At 41.7% G+C, this 19,715-nt stretch overlaps 2 protein-coding genes across 2 annotated transcripts in view; one reads left to right on the forward strand and one right to left on the reverse strand.

The window, feature by feature from the left end:
* syn3 (synapsin III) overlaps positions 1-19,715 on the reverse strand; it is a 113,098-nt gene that overhangs the window by 40,160 nt on the left and 53,223 nt on the right. The gene's annotated exons all lie outside the window — the stretch shown is intronic.
* LOC111667323 (metalloproteinase inhibitor 3) lies at positions 1,305-18,307 on the forward strand. The gene is made up of 5 exons (XM_023422993.2): positions 1,305-1,645; positions 11,069-11,151; positions 12,985-13,096; positions 14,759-14,880; positions 16,878-18,307. The coding sequence occupies exons 1-5, from the start codon at positions 1,516-1,518 to the stop codon at positions 17,073-17,075; spliced, it is 645 nt and encodes a 214-aa protein (XP_023278761.1). The 5' UTR covers positions 1,305-1,515; the 3' UTR covers positions 17,076-18,307.

The raw sequence follows: 19,715 nt of genomic DNA on the forward strand, positions 1-19,715 counted from the left end.
ATAAAATAAACCATACAGGCTGTTTGAACTGAGATAACTGTTAAATGAAGGCACATTCAGGGTCAGAGTTCCCCAACCTGATTATTTCTGGCTCAGTTATATAACTGTCAGTAGAAGCAAAGTCTTAACATAGCTCCGTCAGTCTGTGCAGATAAGCCTCTGCAGCGATAACGCAGCTCCACTCAGGTCCATGGACACAGTCAGGAAGGATGGAAGTGAGACTTTAATTGGCTAAAGTGACTGACGGTGCCCTGCAAGTGACATGAGTGAAGCCATTTCACAATAAAATCAGGCTAAATGAAGCAGTAAGTGCTGCCACATCCTGTGAGCAGCCACAGGTAGCACCAACATGTCTTAAACATCAAATCTGCTTACACATATAACAACAAATGTCTAATAGAAAACCTAAGCCTTCATTTGCCTTCACCACCTTCATTGTTGCAGCAGACTGAAGGAATTTGGTAAGTATTACTAATTAAGGGGGCGTCAGGGGGTGGAAAGGATGACTAAGCGAGACTCCCGGGAGGGAAGTGAGCAAGGAGAAAATTTCTTTAACAAATTAAAAGAATAAATCAGCCAATCTTTTGAATTATGTTGCTTGTAGTTAGAAGGAAAATGTGTTTCCAGGGTTTAAAATGTAAAGCTGACATCATTAGTCAATTAACAAACTAGCTGATTGACAGAAATTTCATTTCATCTGCAATGTTGAATGAATCAATTAATTCTTTAAGTCACTTCATGAGGTTTTACCTTTTTTTTTTAAATTAAAATTTTTATTTGTTTTGTGACAGTAAAATGTAGCATTTGTGTTTTGGATCGTTGTTCAGACAGAACAGACGATCTGAAGATGTCATATTAGGCTTTAGGGAATTGTGTTGGGTATTTGTCACTATTTTCCAGCATTTTATAGACCAAATAATTAATGGATTATTCAGGAAAATAATTAGCAATCAATCTATTGTGGAAATATTTGTTAGCTAAAGCTTTAAAAAATATATAATTCTGTACATTCTTTAAGTTTGCTCTGTCAAACCAGTCTCATAAACATTATTCAATCCTTCTGCTGCTGTCATTTTTTTCTGTGTAGGGAAATCAGACGCTTTAATGTGTCTGCAGACCTTGGAAATACAGAGTTTTTCTTTTTTTCAGGAAATGAAGACGAAGCAGGGTAAAGTTCCAGTAAGTCATGTCTTTTATTACTGAGGGGCATCGCCGGCCGCTGATTGGCCACCCCGTGCGCGCGCTGCAGAAACGGAGAGGGGCGTGAACGTGGCTCCGGCGCGCTATATGTACGGCTGTGCGTCTGCCCGGGACCAGGGGAGACGCTGAAGCGAGGCGAGAGGAACAGCGACAAGAAGGAGAGCAGAGACTTGGACATTATACACAGACACGACCACCACCACCACCAGTACTACTACTACTGCCACTACTACTGCTACTACAGCAGCAGGACCCAGCAGGACTCCATACAGTTTATTCCAGCAGCAGCAGATAGGAGTGGGGAAGTTTGGAGACATGCAGTCAGTGTACCAGCACCTCATCAGCCTGCTGTTTGTCTTCAGCAGCCTGCACGTTCGACAGCTGACGGAGGGCTGCTCGTGCGCTCTGTCGCACCCGCAAGACGCTTTCTGCAACTCCGAGATCGGTGAGTGACGTTTACTGCCTGTGTTCATCTTTAACCCCTGGACCCAGGTGTTGGGATAACAGTGTTGCCCGTCAGTCAGGGAGGACTGACACGAGATCAGTTCTCAGGTTTTAGCCAAATCTCTCTATGAGTTGAGCCAGTTTGAAACATAATAAATACCAGTTCAGATCTTCTGTTTACATGTGTAAATGTCAGAATACTATTATAATTTACTATGGTTATCTCCAGAGCACAAATACTAAGAGTCAGGTGTTCTTTTCTCTATGTAACATAAATATCTTGTAAGATAACAAACTCATGTAGTGTTTGGTCAGAGAAGGTCAACACTGATGTTGGTTAAAGTGACATTTCTTTGATTTTTATCTTCAAATGACTCAAACTGATGAAGCGGTTTGAGAATCACCTGCATATTAACTTGATTCACGTCATAGTGAGTCTATTTAAATGTGGGAAACACTCAGTTTCAGTCAGTGTAGTGCAGAGCTGTGGCTGTAGAGCAAGGTGAGGTCTCACTGGTCAGTGAAGCATGTCAACTTTAGTCACCTCCACAACCTCTCTGCCCTCTGATCATCAGGTTCTATCTCTGCGGATTAATAACTCGGCATGGTACAACGTTGAGCTTTTGCTTGTGATGCCTTTTAATATGGCACAACACTTTCAACTTCCTAAAACTCCATGAATGAGCAAGTTGTGTGAATTGACACCAGTTGATAATATGATCCACTCTCAGCGTAGATGTTTGAAATTCTGTGTATTTCTCTGCAGTCTAGTTTTTCTCTGTCAGACAGCCACCTGGCTGTAACACTGATATGCCCGGTCTTCACATAGCTTGTTTTACTGCCTGCTTATGTTTTCTCTGACTCCCCAGAATAATATGAGCTGGGGATCTGGATCAGGCTGGAACGTGAAGCTAAACCTGACCTGTGTATTTAGATAACACTGGGAAAAACCTCAAGATTATGTGATCTGTGAGCGGGGGGGTTCTTAGGTTTCAGGGGGTTTTGGGTTGAAGTGTGGACAGGAGGGCAAAGAGAGGGAACTTTGTGTGGGGTAACAGCAGAGGAACACATACACACACAATCACACACACATGCTCTCATTTGCAAAGGCAGCAGATATGAGTGTTTTTCAGTGCAGCTGATATTTTGCTTCAGTAACATTTGACCCAAAAATGTGAAACCATCATGCGGCTCTCTAAAGCCAGAACACATAATCGAACAATAATCTCTCAGTCTACACTGAACACACACACTGCAGCAGGCATGTGTGTAGCCCATGTGTTCACCCTGTCATCTAGTGTCAACTAATGTGATACAAGGGAAGTCCTAGTTTCTGCAGCGACCCCCCCCACCACCACCACCACCACCACCACACACACACGCAGATCAGTTAATCATGTTGTATTAACTACTCTTCACCACTAGAGGCTGATAGTGATAAATGCCTTAAGACTTTATGTGAAATACAAAACCAAAACTAGAAATATTTTTTTGTAGTTTTTGTTCACATTTAATTCCTCAGATGGAAAACTGAGACCAATCTCATCTCTGCGCTAAATATGAAACTAGAGTCAGCCAGCCTAACTTAGCTTAGCATAAAGACGGGAAATGGGGGGAAAAAATTCTCGCCAAGAAAGAATAAACAACAATGTAGCTTGAATATATCTCAGCAGTCTTGTCCCATCATCCTTCCATGACATAAAACCTATCTAACCGGTCTCCAGTTTGATTTACAGTTGTCAACTATCACTTCATCACAGGAAATACTTAACATAACGGACACAACAAGCCTTCAACATGTCATTTAATTAACAGTGTCCTGTTTCAAGGACACAATGAGCACATCTTTGAAGGAGTAAGTTACTTCTTTTAGTTTTGAGAATCCTTTGCAGAGCTTCAGAGAGGAGGAGGTGCAGGTTTAGACCTTTACAGGAAGGAGGAAGCCCCTAAAGCAGGACCCAGATATTCTGACTTTAAAGACCCAAAGTGGCCTCTCTGTGTCTCTCAGTAACCCCTGGTCACCAGGCCTGCGAGTGCGTCTTCAGCCAAGTGACCCGGTTGGACTGGGTGAAAATGCTGCTTGCACAAACACTCATGCGATGCATTTAATAGTCCTTCAGATCTTCAGATAGCTCATGGTGTTGGCACCCACAGTGTAAAATCTGGGACTGACTTCAATGGGCACAGTGATCAGTTCTGAGCCCCATAAATCCCATTTCCAAGGTCTCGGCTTAGCTCGAAGTGTGCTTTGAATGCTTGCGGCCCCTCTTATACCTCAGAAACACTTCTACAGCAGCAGCTGGATGCACAAAGGTCACCGCCAGCAACAGTCTTTAACCTGAGTCAGATTTAGTCTTATTGCATATTAAGTTAGGATAATCATGAATCCTGTACTTTTTAAAAACTGGCTTTAACAAAGTCCAGATTTTACATAGGAAGCCCAAACAGTTTGATATGATCCAGCCTTAGCGGTTACACTTCCCCACGTCGTCAGGCTGATGCTATCCTTCACATGTTAAACTTCAGGTGTCACAAATGTGTTAAAAATCTCATTCATTCTTTAATTTAAGGTCTTTTTCTACCTTAAACGTGCACTTCTGCTTGTGTCGCTGAGCCCAGATAGAACACGAGGATGTGGAAAACAAAAAAGGATGGGGTTGAAAAGCTAAAGCGGCGAGGGAGAAACCCTTTAATTCTCACCGTCAACATCAAAGGCGACAGGCCTGAATCTTCCCATTTAAAACCCGTTGTCGAGTTCAAAGTGTTTAGCCCGTGTTTTCTTGGCCCTGACCCATAATCACCCGCAGGCATTACACTGGATGAATCACAATGAGGTTCAAGGGGTTGGAAAATGGACTGGAGTCTGTCTCTCTTTATTTAACACATTTAAATTAAAAAATTTAAGTGTGAAAGTGCTTTGAGAACAGACAGCTGTAATTTCTGGTTAACGCTAAGAGATCTGGGATGGATTTGAGTCATGTTCCTGGTTACCATTTGAGTACATGTTGATTGTCATTTCTGTGTGAACTCCTCCACACTAAACTCTGTTCTGATCAAGTTAGACCTATCCTATCAGTTTTCCCTGACACATACCTGAGCACCAGGCACTGCCCCAGCTGCTTTCTCGTGCAGGCTGCTATTAGGCATCTGGGTTAAAGCAGCTCATTCACAAGGGGAAATGAGCAGCGCTTGTTTTTCCAAAGCTCTTCGAAGGCAAGATTAGAGGCCCTGCAGTAAACTTTGACCTTGAGATTTAATATCGCCCCAGATCGACGCTTGTTCCCAAGTGCTCGGGGTGACAGGAGCAAACCTTTACTACTTGCACCGTGAACCAGGTCAGTTGCTGAGGATTAGTATGATATGTTCCTGCTTGGTTTGGGATTGAGGATCAGGCCATTGAGAGAAACGGGTCCTGTCCTGCCGTGGGTGTTTTGTTGTGCATAGAGGAGCTTTGTCAAACGAGCGCAGCACAGCAGGTTTAGAGCAATGCATGGCCTTCAGCTCTGTGGCGGCGCTCTCCTGGTACCAATACATCCGCCTCCTCTTATTAATGAGTTATGTAGTCGAATCAGTACTCCCTCTGTCAGCCGCTCTCCCGCTGCTCATGTGCAGGTCAGCAGGTGACCGATGACAACCTGAGCAAAGCCAGGACTCCTGTTACCAGATGCATTATGTAAGCTTGGATCAGATATCTTTAGTTTTCCTAAAAGTGAGTTAAATATGATGAGATGTCAAAGGGTCTGGATTCTGTTCAAGCTCTGGATGTTTGTCCCCTGAGCCAGGCGGATCAGATCTCCAACCCATCCCTCCCCTCTCTGATGACCACACAGCCGCTACGGGATTCACTGTTTTAAACAGGAGGCCAGCACAGGGGCGATGGACAACTGCCCAGCACACACTCATGAAAATACAATGACTAATAAACTACAAACCAATGATTTAATCGCCTTCAGCTGTGCTTTTAAATATATTTTTGAGTTATCTATGACTGTACAACAAAAGTAAGAGAATATATCTTTTATCTATGGTGGCCTGTAATTGTCAAAAACTCTAGTCAGCTGTTTACAATAGCATTAATAGAGAGCGGTACATTTGAATAATCCGAGCAGAAATCCAACCACAGACGGGGATTTCGTTCGTTACTATTGATATTTAGGCAGGTAGTGAGCATGAGACACAGCAGAGTCAGTGAGTGAAGAAGACAAAGATATAAAGAGAAAGAAATGAAAAGGAGGCACAAAGGAAGCACAGATAACACTGGGCTAACCCACAGAGCCTCAGGTGTTGGTTGTGCATTCATATACACTCACTAATTAGAACACAAGGTTTCCTGTGAAGCAATTTATTTTAAATACTTTGGTCAAAGCTTACTAAAGGCACCAATTTTGGCTTTGACAAGTGGCGTTTTTGAGGTCAGCTAGCATGACACTTGAACTTAAATGAGTAGTTGGTTAAAAGTTCCCATGCCTCAGTCCAACAGAAACATCCAGTGGAAAGAAAATTTGTCGTCTTGTTGAAAACTGAAAAAGGAGTCTTATCAGTTTTTTTCAATCACCACATCATAAATGGTGACTGAACTCTATCTACGGCCTTACTTGGTCTGGAATGACCAGTAGCTTATGGTGGCTACTTCTAGCTCACATTAGCAACCTTTAGGTACATATTTGTGTCACTGACATTACTGTGTCAGTTTGCTAACCTTATTACTTTGTCTCTAGTTGGTGTACTTCTACACTGCAACATATTCATTGGTTGTCACATGGTCACTTTATCTGTTTTGTTAAAACCTTATGGTCAATGTAAATCAATCAGTGATATGAACACTGTTGGATTTGACTCAAAACGCTCCCTGTTGTGCCACAATCAGACCACAACAATATCAGATATAGTGATGTGAACTGGCTTCATGCTTTATTAGCTGCCTTTGCATTTCACCAACAGTAAGTGGACGTTACGGACTTTGAGCTCCAGCGTTTTCCATCTGACACAAAGCTCTACAGCAGGGATTCAGTTTCAGTGTTTATTTTTGAGCGTGGTAGTGTGTCGTCCTGAGAATTCCTCTTCCTCCCACTCGCCTCCTCAAACTTGGACCACTTTCTGCATACTAAAATCACCGTCACTCGCCTTGTGCCTCGCTTTCTTCCTCTCCCTCACAAACACAGACACACAGACACACACACACACACACACACAGACACACAAACACACAAAAATGAGTCACCTTATTCTTGTCATGGCTGCAGTTTGCCACATTGTACGTAGGCTGAAATAAATGTTTGACTAAATTACATGCTCACCTTAAGATTTAGCATTTGCATTCATGCTTGTGTAATCCCCTGCTTTAGGCGAGATATACTGAGGGAAAAATGGATTCACTTCTTCTCTTTTGTTAGACCCTGGTTACCTCTCTTATTACGAAAAGCCTCCCACTCTTGAAAATATATGTCAGATCCTCTGCAGAAGATGAATCCTTGTGCGTCACAGCACCAGCCTGTAATTCCTAATGTTTAGCAAAGGAAGAGGGACTCTTACATTACAGTATAAAGTAGCTGACACACAACTGTATTAACTTCTGGGTTATTGACCGGGCCACATGACACATATGATAACTTCACCATTAACCTTTAGCCAAATTGTAAAAGGCTTAAAGTCTATATGTATATACAGACTATCCTTGCTGTTTCTTTTAACTTTTGTTCTTATTTGGTTAAAAGCAGGCTAAGCAACAATGATGTAAAAAGAAATAACTGATAGGAACAGAAGTACCGTTAGCTAGGCTACCTAGGTTCCATTGTGCAGGTAGAGGTTAGTTAGCCTAGTATGCAAACTTACACTTTCTGAAACTTATGATCTTCCCAAACACTGAATGCTCTAAAGAGATAGATGGCTGAGAGGTATGGTACTGGTTGATAGCTGTTGCTATATGAGCTTGTTGAGAAGAGGGAAATATAAGGTCTTGTACCAATGGTCATAGGCTTTCTTGACTTTTTGAGGAATTTTCAAATTTTATTTCAATTTTACAATATATAGTATCTGAATTGGCCCTGCCATATTAAAGGTCCCATAATGTTTAAAGTGAGATGTCCATGTTTTGTTTGATTATAAAGAAGGTTTAGGTTCTTTATTAATACTGTGAAAGTATCAAAGCGCTCAGTCCACAGAGAAATGCACACAGCCTGTATTCAGAAACTGAGCCTTAAAACGAGCCATCAAAACTTCTGTAACTTTGTGATGTCACAACTATACAGTCGCTGCCCTCAGCTATGCCCCAAGCCCCACCTACCTGGACCCACCATCCAACAGAGCTTCTCTTCTGATTGGCTCACAGATCTGTTGTTACTAGAGCTCCAGAGAGAAGCCTGAGAGAGGAAATGTAAAACTACACTGAGATGGTTTTTGGTTCTTAAAACCCACAAATATATCTTCTTATGGATCAACACTAACTATTATAGTTGTGTAAATTAGGTTATTAATCAGTATGATAAATATACAAAAGTTTGTATGTCACCATACAAGTGGTATTGTGAAGTACCAAACAGTTCCAGCAGTGTCAAACTGATGAATTTTTTTCTCTATTAATATGTAAATTTATGTAACAAGACCCTGCAAAAATGTGTTTGAATTATAATCTCTGTAGAAAATCCTGTGGTGTGAAAGCTTAAAGCAGAAATTGGTGAACACAAATCCATATGAGAAGTGGACACACACAGATGTACATGTACAGGTAGTTTAAGTACACGTTCTACATACAGAGGAGTTTAGAAGGTAGAATAAACTGAAGAAACAAGAGTCCATAGTTGTGTGTCCATAGTTAGTTGTACAAAGGTGATCTGAGATCACATTATTAAACTGGGTTAAATAAACACTTGTAATGTGACTTTTTGACGTGAGCAGGCAGCCATGTGGTTGTATGTAAATATAACTGCTGAATGAAGAGGAGGTCAAGGGGTCACTGTGGGGGAATGACACAAATCCTCTGTCTCCGGAACAGCTGAGGCCCTTCACACATTCCTCTGGGTGATGGCACCATCACTGGCCAATTAGTGGCTGCCGTCCAACAAGAGGGGTCCTATCTGGATGTACTTCAGTTAAATCAGCTGACCTGTGGCCCTTCAAACATGAATATTTGTTTCTCCTGAGGGCTGGTTTTGAGGTCAGGGCAGAGTAGGAAACTAGGTTTTGGGGTGACACTTTCAAATAAGGGCAGAAGTGTATTTAGCAGAGCATTTAAAGTATCTTGCTATGTCCACACATTCCTTTGTAAATTTTCCCTGGTTCCTCTGTAACTGCATCAACAAAAATCTGTCAAACAGCATTTGGGTACATTTAGCAAAGGTCTATCAGGTAATAGTGCTCTTGGGCTTATATTAACAGAGATGACAGATTAATGGATCGAATATTCTGCAGCAAGTTATTGTGAAAGGTCAGAAAGGGGAGGGCAGGCAGGGAGGCAGTACAGGACATTAATACCAAAAGGACTGTGTTACTTCATGTGCAGTTTGAAAGCTTTTTCCATTTTGAAGTTCTCTAGTGCTGCATTTCAAATGGAGGATTGAGGCTCAAAAGCAGCATTTACCATGTGAACATTACTGAAAAACTGTAGTTTAAATTTGAATATATTAATATAAAAGCCACGTTGCCTAATCCTAAACTACATGGTAGTTTTGACGTTTCTCTCCCTTTCAGTGCCTAAGCTTATTTTTTCCAGTGAAAAGCTAATGTGGACTCACAGTTATTGGATTGGACAGATTACTACAGATAGAACAAGAACACCAGTGAAACATGAGTTATTAATACATACGACAGGGATTTTAGCCATGCTAACGGTGAAGCTCTAGGCATGGATGTTGTCCAGTCAGGCCATTGCTTTGGTTCAAACTGAAATATCTTAACTACTACTCCATAGATTACCATTGAAAATAGTACAAATATCCATGGTCCCCAGAGGTTAAACCCTAATGACTGGTGATCTCCTGACCTTTCATCTAGCTCTGCCATCAGGTCTAAATTTCACTTTGTCTAATACAGCTGCACTTTGTGTTCAGTGCTAATAAGCTAACATTTGTTTGCTAACACGCTTGACTAAGATGGTGATCATGGTAAACATTACCAGCTAAAAAATGGGCATGTTAGCATTGTCATTGTGAGCATGTTAGCATTTAGCTCAAAGTACCGCTATACCTAAGTACAGCCTGAGGGAGCTGCTAGCACTTTGCACTTCTATTCCTGACAAATAGAGAGCACTGTATTCTCTCAGTAAACTGCCGGATAGCCACATCTCTTTAATCTCTCCACACTGGTTAAAAATAAAAATTTGGGGGTTATATTTAGAATTTCAGGGTCTTCACGTCCAAAATAAAGTTGTGGTCACCCCTTTTGGGTGGTCATGCTGTAACTGCTTCCTGTTTGAGTTTTATCTTTATGCCCATTTCCATTTGCCTGTACAGGACAGCTAGAAAAATACAGACCAAACAGAAGATGCCACACTCTCTCTCCAGGTGAAAAGAATGAAAGGCTTCTCATTTTTTTTCCTTTCTGGGGGAATGTTAGCCCCCAAAGAATGTGGGAAGGAAATTCCACCAGGAGAAGATAACAAACACAGCCAGTGTTAGTTGTGTCTGTGGCTGGTTGGCTGTGGGCAGCAGGTGAACTTCACAGAAGATTGACTGCTTATGCAGGGCCCGCAGGTCTGGTTAGACTCTATTCACTGACTTAAATTATCACTCGTTTCTCCCCGCTGCTGGCTTTCCACAATAAGCCCCCTTACTCCACCATGACTGAAAGCAAACAAATCAAAGTCACCACCGAGCATTTTCACCTCGCCAGCGTTTACATGAGGGCCCTGCACGCAGATAAGATCTTTTTTAAGCCCCGATCCTAATATAGAGGGACGCCTGTTAAAACAGAGGAGACACACTGCACCTTTTTCCTTCAAACGACTTCATTCTGGTGTTTTTTCAATGAGCAGAAAACTGACTGGAGTCACGTTTTTCCAACTCTGATGTGAATATTACACCTACAAACTCCAAACCAAGCTATAAAAACTGAACGTGAAGTTTCCTGCGATTGTTTCATCTTGGAGTAGATATGCAGCCGTCCACAACAATCTTGATTTTCAATGGTGCAGATGAGGCCTCTTACTCTTTTCCTCACGTTTGTGTATCAAACTCAAAAGGGCCTTTAGTGTTTTTTTTCCCCATTGACCCTCCTTGGCAAACAGCAGCAATGCAGAAAATCAGATAAACGGATTAACTGTGGTGCCAACCTGGGGCTGAAATGGTATTTATCAGGGGGTTTGCTAATGCTTACTACTGGCCTAGGCAGCGTGTTATTTGTTGGTTTGGAGAGGAAAGCTCAGGGATATGTGTTAAAGGTATGTGACAGTTTGTTCTGCGGTTGACCCGTCTGTCTCCTCTCTTCACAGTGATTCGAGCTAAAGTGGTGGGGAAGAAGCTCCTGAGGGATGGGCCTTTTGGAACGATGCGCTACACAGTCAAGCAAATGAAGGTGAGAGCGCCAATCCTCACGCAAGACACTGAACCTATTTCAGCTTTAAATGAAATGTACGACATGTAAGGAAACATATTTACTCCCTTGCTTACCGAGAGTTAGAGAAGAAGATGGATACCAATAACACTCATGTCTGTTAGCTACTTATGAAGTAAGAGCTAGTGAGGTTATACAAACAATAAATAACTTAAGTAATTTAAGAAATAAGTAATTTAGAAGTGCTATGGATGAATTTTTTTAACCTGACAGAGCCAGGTGAGCTGTCTCCCCCTTTTGCAGGTCTTTATACTGAACTAAGATACTTGCCCCCCTGGCTCTAGCTCCACACGTCACACACAGACATGAGAGTGGTATCAATTAAACAAGTGTAGCCTACAAAATGTAGAGCTATTCTTTTGGCTCTAATGTAGTAAAGGGATTAAGAGAAGGCAGTGGGTTTGTATTAGATGGAGGTTAACAAGTTTTAATTTTTTGTGCTTAAAGCTCCCATTGCCATTTTGGGATGCCATGTTTTTCATGCTCTGTGCACATGAATAAACATGGGATGTTGTTCGTTTTTGATTAATCACACTAATCCAAGTGATCATCACTTGACAGGAAGCAATGAAGAAACGCTGCTGTTATTGGAGGAATGAACATGCTCGTCAATTGGATTTGTTAGCTTGTTAGTTACCTTGGCTAACTTTATTTTGGTTTGGTTTTTATAATTGCTTGTATTTGATTTTTATATCTGAAAAGTGACTGAACATGTTCAGGTAGAGTTGCTACGTCATAACGCATGATTCTGACATTGCACTGAAATTAACATTAAATTAGAAACCAACTTATTTTTACTCTGAGGTCTCCTATCTGAAAGTGCGGGCACATAAACCCTTTAGCTGCTGTCTATCCGTCCCATCAGCCACTGCGCGATAGGTGAAAAGCAGTTCGGGATACTCAGCCTGAAAGCCCATTCTTCACTTCCTCTATATTCTTACATAACGCTGCATTTTTCTGACAGATGCTGACATGGGCCCGCTGCTCAGACAGGAGCCAGGCCGGAGGATTAGCAGGCTTACAGGCATTACAGCTCAAACAAACTCTGTGCTCCGAGTGTAAACACTTCAACACAGTCATGCACCGCATCAATACAATCCCAATTTGAAATAAAGGCATTAAGTGGCCTCTTGTTCGTGAAGCACACCAATCATCACTGTAAGGATTATCCTCAGGAGTTAGATGTGACCTTTGTACCTCTTGGGTTATTTGTTTGATTTGCAGTCTGATGGTTTATACTGGAAACAGTGGTTTTCCTTGTGGGGGCTGACAAAGAATACAATTCCCTCCAAATTTCAACAAATCCTATGAGGCGAATGCCTTTGGCTTTCCCAAACCTCCACAGTTTTCGGCTTAAGTAACAGTTTGTTCTGCTTTTCTGGGAGCGACGCGTCTAAACAGGGATTTCCTGTTGTTCCCAGACGAATAAATTACACTGAAAAAAACAACAGTTCTCAGGGCAAATTGAAAGGACTTCTGGCTTTGCATACCTGAGCTGACAAGAAGGAGCTGAGGTCCATGGTCTAGCAATGACCTTGCCCAAACAGCATCAAAGTCGAAGCACATTACACAACGTAATCATGTTATCTATGATTTAGTTAAGGGCAGAGTCTAATACCCTTTCTCCCTCGAGGCATTCCTTCAGGAATGTCATCTGATAAAGTCAGCGCACTGTTTTCATTTCTCATTATTTATGTGTGAGGTTGAGTTAAGGGTGCAGTGCCAGGGTGAGGGTGGGGAGCACTTTTATTTCTTTCAGGTCCTAACTTCATCTTTGGTTCTCATGTCTTACAGATGTACAAAGGATTCGACAAAGTCCAGCATGTGCAGCACATTTACACAAGCGCCTCTGAGAGTTCGTGCGGCGTCAAGTTTGACATCAACAAGTACCAATACCTGATCACAGGTAAGCTGACGGTCTTTGTTTTCCATCAGAGTTAATTTACATAAATCCCCTGGAGTTTGAAAGATGTGGACATTTACCCTGCAGGGAGGGTTTGACTGCTTAATGGGAAGGGTGGGATCCCGTGTTTTTGGAGCTTGACCCATTCAGAATATATCGGCCTCTGCTGCTCCAACTTAATACTAAATAACTGTTCCTCTTTGTTGATCCACCACATCTTATTTTGAAAAGCCAACTGCAAATGTAACTTTTATCTCCAAGATAAAAAATTAATTTTAGTCAGAGAGATGCTGAACGCTTCTCCGAGTCTTGCATTACGTATTGTTGTAGGTGTAACCTTCTCTCCCCCTGCTCCCCTCCTCCCCAAGGAGTTCTTCACTTGTCCTGTGACACAAACTTTCCCACTATTTATAACCTACCATTTGCCACTGTGCAAAGAGGCAAAGCAGGGGCCTTTAAATTAAAAAAAAAAACTTGCACTCATTTCCCTCAGCTTCTCCAGCCACAAACAGCAGAAAGCAGTTTTTTTCTCCCTCACAGCTTGTAATTAACAGCCAGCAGGAAGCGACTGGCGTTTTCCAGCAGAAGCATTTTATGAGTTGCTATTTCCAACAGAGGTGCAGTTTACTTTGGACCCTGCGGTGCTGTCGCTAAGTCCCGACCTGTAAATACTGCAACTACACCCCACAGCCCGAGCGTCCGAGCCGGCGTTGCCAGGCAGCCACGGCTATGTTTACGCAGCCCGGGTGCCAGTGACATCACCCACGTCTTTCGCTGCTCTCAGGGCGTCTAAAATAAGTCCTGCATATGATCAGGACTGCATTAGGAGCAATTTAAAAACACCGGGGCCTGTGAAATGAGCTCCTCGAGTCTCCTTTGATCAAGCTCTGAGTGCTGCAGCCATGATTAGTATTTTAGGAGCATGTCACACACTCAACACCATGTAATAAGCCTGCAAGTGACTCCAGTAATCCCAGTGCGGGGATGTGGGCCGAAAGGGAGGGTCGGTGAGCACATCGAAGAAACACATATTTGTGAGCTGTCAAATTCCTGCGTGGTGACAACACGGTAAAGGAGACATATGGTGACAAATCATGATGTTCCTGAGTGCTCTCGGGCCGTCGTGGTGCACCTGTCTCAGGAGACTGTAAGCCGCAAACTGTCCAGCGCTAAAAATAGACGTCTGCTGACCTTTAGATATTCAGAAATAGGGGTGTTGGTATAATATGAGCTTACTGACGAGATTGTCTTACCATAAATAAACAAATGTGTGTTTATATTATCCTATGTTACATATAGAGGATCATGAAATTAGACAAATAATGAAATAGCATGAGTGCAATCATGGTTTCGTTTTTTGGTGCGGGTTCTCAAGCTATTATCCACCACTCTGTTCCAGAGTGAAATATTTCAGCAACTACTGGATAGATTGCCGCGGAGTTCATGGCAATCGAGTTCATGGTCCCCAGAGAATGAATCCTACTCACTCTGTTGATCCCCTGACCTTTTTATACAACACCAGCGAGAGATTTGGAGTCCCATTATAGCAAACAGCCGCCGAGTTTCCAAGTGGCACTTGAAAAATGTTGGTTTTCAAAGGCAAATGTTCTGAAGTTCATACATTCAGCTTCTCAAAACGATCCCTTCCCTCGTTTGCTTCCTCAGGTCGAGTGTACAACGACAAGGTCTACACCGGGCTGTGCAACTTCAACGAGCAGTGGGACCGACTCTCATTGGCCCAGAAGAAAGGCATCAACCATCGCTACCAACTGGGCTGCAACTGCAGGGTGAGTGGAAACCAGCAACCTCTGCCCAGCAAGGACAGGACAGATGAGGGAAGAGGAGGCAGGAAAGGGATCAAGAGAAGGAGGAGCTAGAGTACTCAAAGTAAACCTGAAGCTGCTTACATAAAGTCCACTCCAGTGTTTATTACCGATAAGAGGAGAAGGGAAAATACTTTAATATTCTCGGTGCCTCTGTATGTGAAGGGTCAACCTAATACAGGCTCATTAATGCTACTGTTTAACCACTAGAAGCCAACATATTGAGACTAAAAACAGCTTTCATGGTTCGTTGTGCACGAAATGTTGTGCAGTGTTATTGACTTTGAATGATGAGCTCATCTTAAGAGCCTAATTTCCACTATTATCCATCATGATGTCCACCAGAGACAGACATGGAGAGAAAACAAGAGTTATTAAGTAACAGCTCTGGAATCGGCTCAAGTCTTCATTCCCAGTTCATGTAGCCTGCCGCTGTGCAGCTGCTGACCCGCCTGGTACAGTCCTACTGTACAGCAGTGTCTCGGACATCTGCTTACACCATCGGCCCCTATCAGTATAAGTGGATTAGCAGAGAGACCTGTTTGTTCCCAGTTTGAGCCAGCGCCTGTAAACTATGTTCAGTGTGCACATGGCAGCAGCCCAGAGGCATCCAGAGAAGGCCATCAATAAACTGAGACGTCAGTGTGAGAGTACGTATCCACAGGCAGGCATAAACATCATCACACTTAACTAAATGCACTCAGTCGTCTTCCGCATTCCTCCACAAATGATGATTTACTGCACTGGAAAGCAGGAAGTGCGCCGCTGGGGTTAGAAAATTATTCTCCACAGATCATTAAAACCACTCAAACTAGGAAGTGATGTCGAACATCTCTGAACCGTGGAGGACGGACTCTCCAGGTCTGAATAACAAAAACATCTTAAATGGGAAGTGTGCCCTCTAACTTTGTAATTGAAACTGTTGTTGCATTCATATCCAGATAAGTGCAGCTCTCTGCAGCTGATGACTCCGCTCTGCTGTCACTAAACACATGGTTTCCGTTCATCACCTCTCTGAGTAGTGAAGTGGATCTTCCTGTCAGTTCATGCTGCATATTCATCCGTAAAGCTGCTTTTTGTGTGAGCACCTGGATTAGTGACGCACGAAAGAGGCTCAGTTAAATCTAACTGAATCATTAAGAAAGATCAGTGCTTCAGGAAGCCGGCTCATGTTCATTAAACATTTCACAGCAAAGTGTGTACTTACTGGTTTTTTATTAGTTATTTCAATAACTGCCTTTCTACACCCGAGCTATTAATCTGCTGCAGGAAATGACTGAAAGCAAAAAAATGATCCAAACTCTTTTGACACATTATAAATCTTCACACGATAATGTCTCATTAAGGTAATTGACTCTGCAGAAATTGCTAGACAGTAGACACACTGTTTACTCACGGTTAGCTTCTACAAGAACAGAAGCTCAATATGTGATTCAGGAACATTTAAGGATTGTCCCTCACTTTGGGAAATACACTTATTTGTTTTTTTGCTAGTCTCATGTCTGTATGCTAAATCTGAAGCTAGAGCCAGTGGACCATTAGCTCACTCTAGCGTAATGACTACGCAGACTAACATCTGTCCATAGGACAACTACCAGCTCACTAGTTAATAAGTTAAACAAAGAAGATACTTGTTCATAAATATTACTTTGGAGATGCTAAAGGTGGTTCTTTTTTCGTAAACTCTGGTCACAGCCAGGCTAGCTGTTTCCTCGTTTCCAATCATTATGCTAGCTAAGCTAATTGCCTGCTCTAATATGAAGGTATGAAGTTCACCAAATGATCATATTAGAGAAACATGTCAAGAAAACAGGGGTGGTACTGCATTTCAAAATATGTGTGTGTATTTTACTAAGAAGGTAAAGTAGATTCAGAAATATTTAGATAAAGAAAACACACTAGTTGTTGCTTGTACACAGTTTTGTTTCCTGCTTCATGGTTTTGCCTCTGTCTGATTGTAGATTAAGGCCTGCCGCTACCTGCCTTGCTTCGTGACCTCAAAGAACGAGTGCCTATGGACGGACATGCTGTCGCACTTCGGCAATTCCGGCTACCAGTCCCGGCACTACTCCTGCATCCAGCAGAAAGAGGGCTATTGCAGCTGGTACCGGGGCATGACCACCCGTGACAAAACCACCATCAATGCCACCGACCCCTGAGCCCGCATGCACCTCGCCTGAAACCCACTGCCGCCTCCCTGACTCCGTCCCTTCCCTGATCACCTCCAGAGTATTTCAGGACTCTTAAAGCTCACTGGCCTGGGAGACTGCCCCCCCTTAGAGGGGCAAAAAAGAGAAAAGAACAAATCCATTACAGTGCCTGTTTCGTAGCACTTCTGACAGAAAACAATACCTTTTTTTTGTTGTACAGATCACCCACTTGAACTCTTTGAAGTTTTTCCAACATTACAATCAAACATCATCCTTGCAGCGCACTGTCTCTTTAGGGTTGAATGGTGTTAAAAAGGTGACACAGACAGAAACTGCCCACTGCTAGCCCATATCTTTTTCCTGTTGTCCCTTAAAACTAAAAGTCATTAGGTATCAGATGAATTTCAATCAGTAAGAAAAAGTAAAACCAGCAATGAACACTATGTAAATCTGAGATATAAAGCTGTTATATTGTCGTTCCTTAACTGCACCTGGGATACAGCATAAGACTCTTGCAGTTCTGCACAACTGCAATAGAGAATATCATTGAGAATACAGATTTAGGGCCAATGTGCAAGGTATGATCCCTGAAAATTATACCTCCTATTTTGGCTTAAAAATAATTTTGAAAATGGTATTGTTTCACAGTGAAGTATATCGATTATGTTCAGTTTTTACTGTAACGTGTCTTTACGGATGGTAGTGTCTGCTTTCCTGAGTGTTTGTGGTGTAACGTATTTTGCAGTTACATCACAAACAGGACTCTTTCTGTTGAACACTGATGTATATCAGCATCTGTCTGTTATAGTGGCAACACAGGGAAGAGCTAATTTCCTTCAGAGATGGTGATATTTTATCGTTTGCTGTATATATATGTAAGCTACAGAAATGAACTATCAACTCAGCTGAAACCTCTGTAATACATTTATTTATATGTTAAATGGGTTACACATTAACCATGTGGTATATCTGCAAAAAATATATATAATGACAGGCCAAAACTACATTGTGACAACCATTGCAGCCTGTGCAATTGTCCAGAATGAAGGACCAGCATCTGCAAGTTATATATTATGGTACTTTTTTTTTGCTGGATTATATTTCCCCTGACTGGTACTCTTCACCAATCCAATGAAAGTACAGTATAAGCAGAGGTTTCAGAAAATGATTTATTTTGTAAGTGTATATTCAGTCTTTTTGTATTTAACTATTTGAAATGGACATTATATGAAAAGTAACAATATTGTCACTAAATTCATTCTTCTTCACCTGCACCCACCTGGGAGGGGGTTCCTTATGTTTTCCCTGTGCCGTACCTTCAGTCCATTCCATTAACAGACACAGATTTGCCTCAGAAGGAGTAACAGCCCCTTCATCACTCACATAAAATAACACTGCATTGCTAACGCAACTATTTAGTAAACAAACACATGGCTTTGACCATGTTGGTTGTTCTCAAAAGTGTAGTTTGACATTTAGGAAAATATTCTTATTTGCTTTCCTGCTACAGCCAGTTAGCTTAGCTAACAGCTTAGGTAATATAGACAGGAAACCAGTGGCCTGGTTCTGTTCAGTGGTAATAATATCTGCATACTAGCACCTCTAAAGCTCACTAATTATCACATTATGTCTCTTTTATTTAATTTGTACAAATACCAAAGTGTAAAAATGACAAATTAAGATGTTAGAGGAGGTTATGTGCTAGACTATTTCTTAGCTAGCGCAGTGACTTCTTGTTGTTTTTCTAGTTGTTTTTACACATTTTTGCATGTTTTTTCTGAATGTGTTCATAAGTGAGCTTAAAAGGTGCTGGAGGGCAGATATTTTTTTACCCCTTGAACAGAGCAAAGCTAGCTGTTGCCCCTACTTTCCAGTCTATGCTAAACTAAGCTAGCCGGCTGCTGGCTTTAGCTCCGTATCTAACACATATACGAGGGTCGTATCAATCTCTTCATCTAACTCTCGGCAAGAAAGTGAATACGAGCGTTTCCCAAAATGTCTAACTATTAATTTAAGAGTTAAATTTATTCAGTTCCATTCAAAATTGACAAAAAAGTCCAATTCACTCTTTCTCGTGAAAGTCAGATCATATCAGAGGAGGAAGACAGCGATTGACTTGTATCTGATACTAAATGAAAATCCTTTACTGATCTAAGTTAAAGGTAAGTTAATATAAATGACAAATGTTAAATGATCTGATTAAATTACATGATCTGATCTTTGATTTTGCGAGTCAACCACTGAACTTTGACAAAATGTCCCTCAATGAATCTTAATATTTAACTTCCAGCCTGTCGGCGTCTTTTTCGTAATGAATCAAATTAACCCCTTATCTTTGGTTTGAATGTTCACGAGAGGATAAAACATGACAGTGATGATTGATCATAATTTTTATAAAAAGGTCTAAAGAAAAGGAAAAAGTTGATCTTTGAGGGAAAACACATCATTACAGAATTCAGCTCCTTATTCAGGCTGTTTATCCCACTGTGGCGTTTCTGTGTCACTATTTCTGTGGTTCATGTTTGTGTAAATATACTGTCTCCTTAACACAGAAACACTTGGTCAAGATTGATCCTTAAAAAAAACTCCAATCACGGAAGCTGTGTACAGTTTGTGTGTAAACACTGATTCCTGAAGTGAGGGTGGGTG

Source organism: Seriola lalandi, unplaced genomic scaffold, assembly GCF_002814215.2.
Source record: "Seriola lalandi dorsalis isolate HSWRI2012SDOR001 ecotype SW California unplaced genomic scaffold, Sedor1 jcf7180002054688, whole genome shotgun sequence".
Classification (NCBI taxonomy): Eukaryota; Metazoa; Chordata; class Actinopteri; order Carangiformes; family Carangidae; genus Seriola; species Seriola lalandi.

Excerpts from the sequence above, each read along its gene's own strand:
- LOC111667323 (XM_023422993.2), top strand. The coding sequence starts at position 1,516 with ATGCAGTCAGTGTACCAGCACCTCATCAGCCTGCTGTTTGTCTTCAGC. Across the intron at positions 11,152-12,984 it reads ACACAGTCAAGCAAATGAAG|ATGTACAAAGGATTCGACAA; the intron begins GTGAGAGCGCCA and ends CATGTCTTACAG. Across the intron at positions 14,881-16,877 it reads AACTGGGCTGCAACTGCAGG|ATTAAGGCCTGCCGCTACCT; the intron begins GTGAGTGGAAAC and ends GTCTGATTGTAG.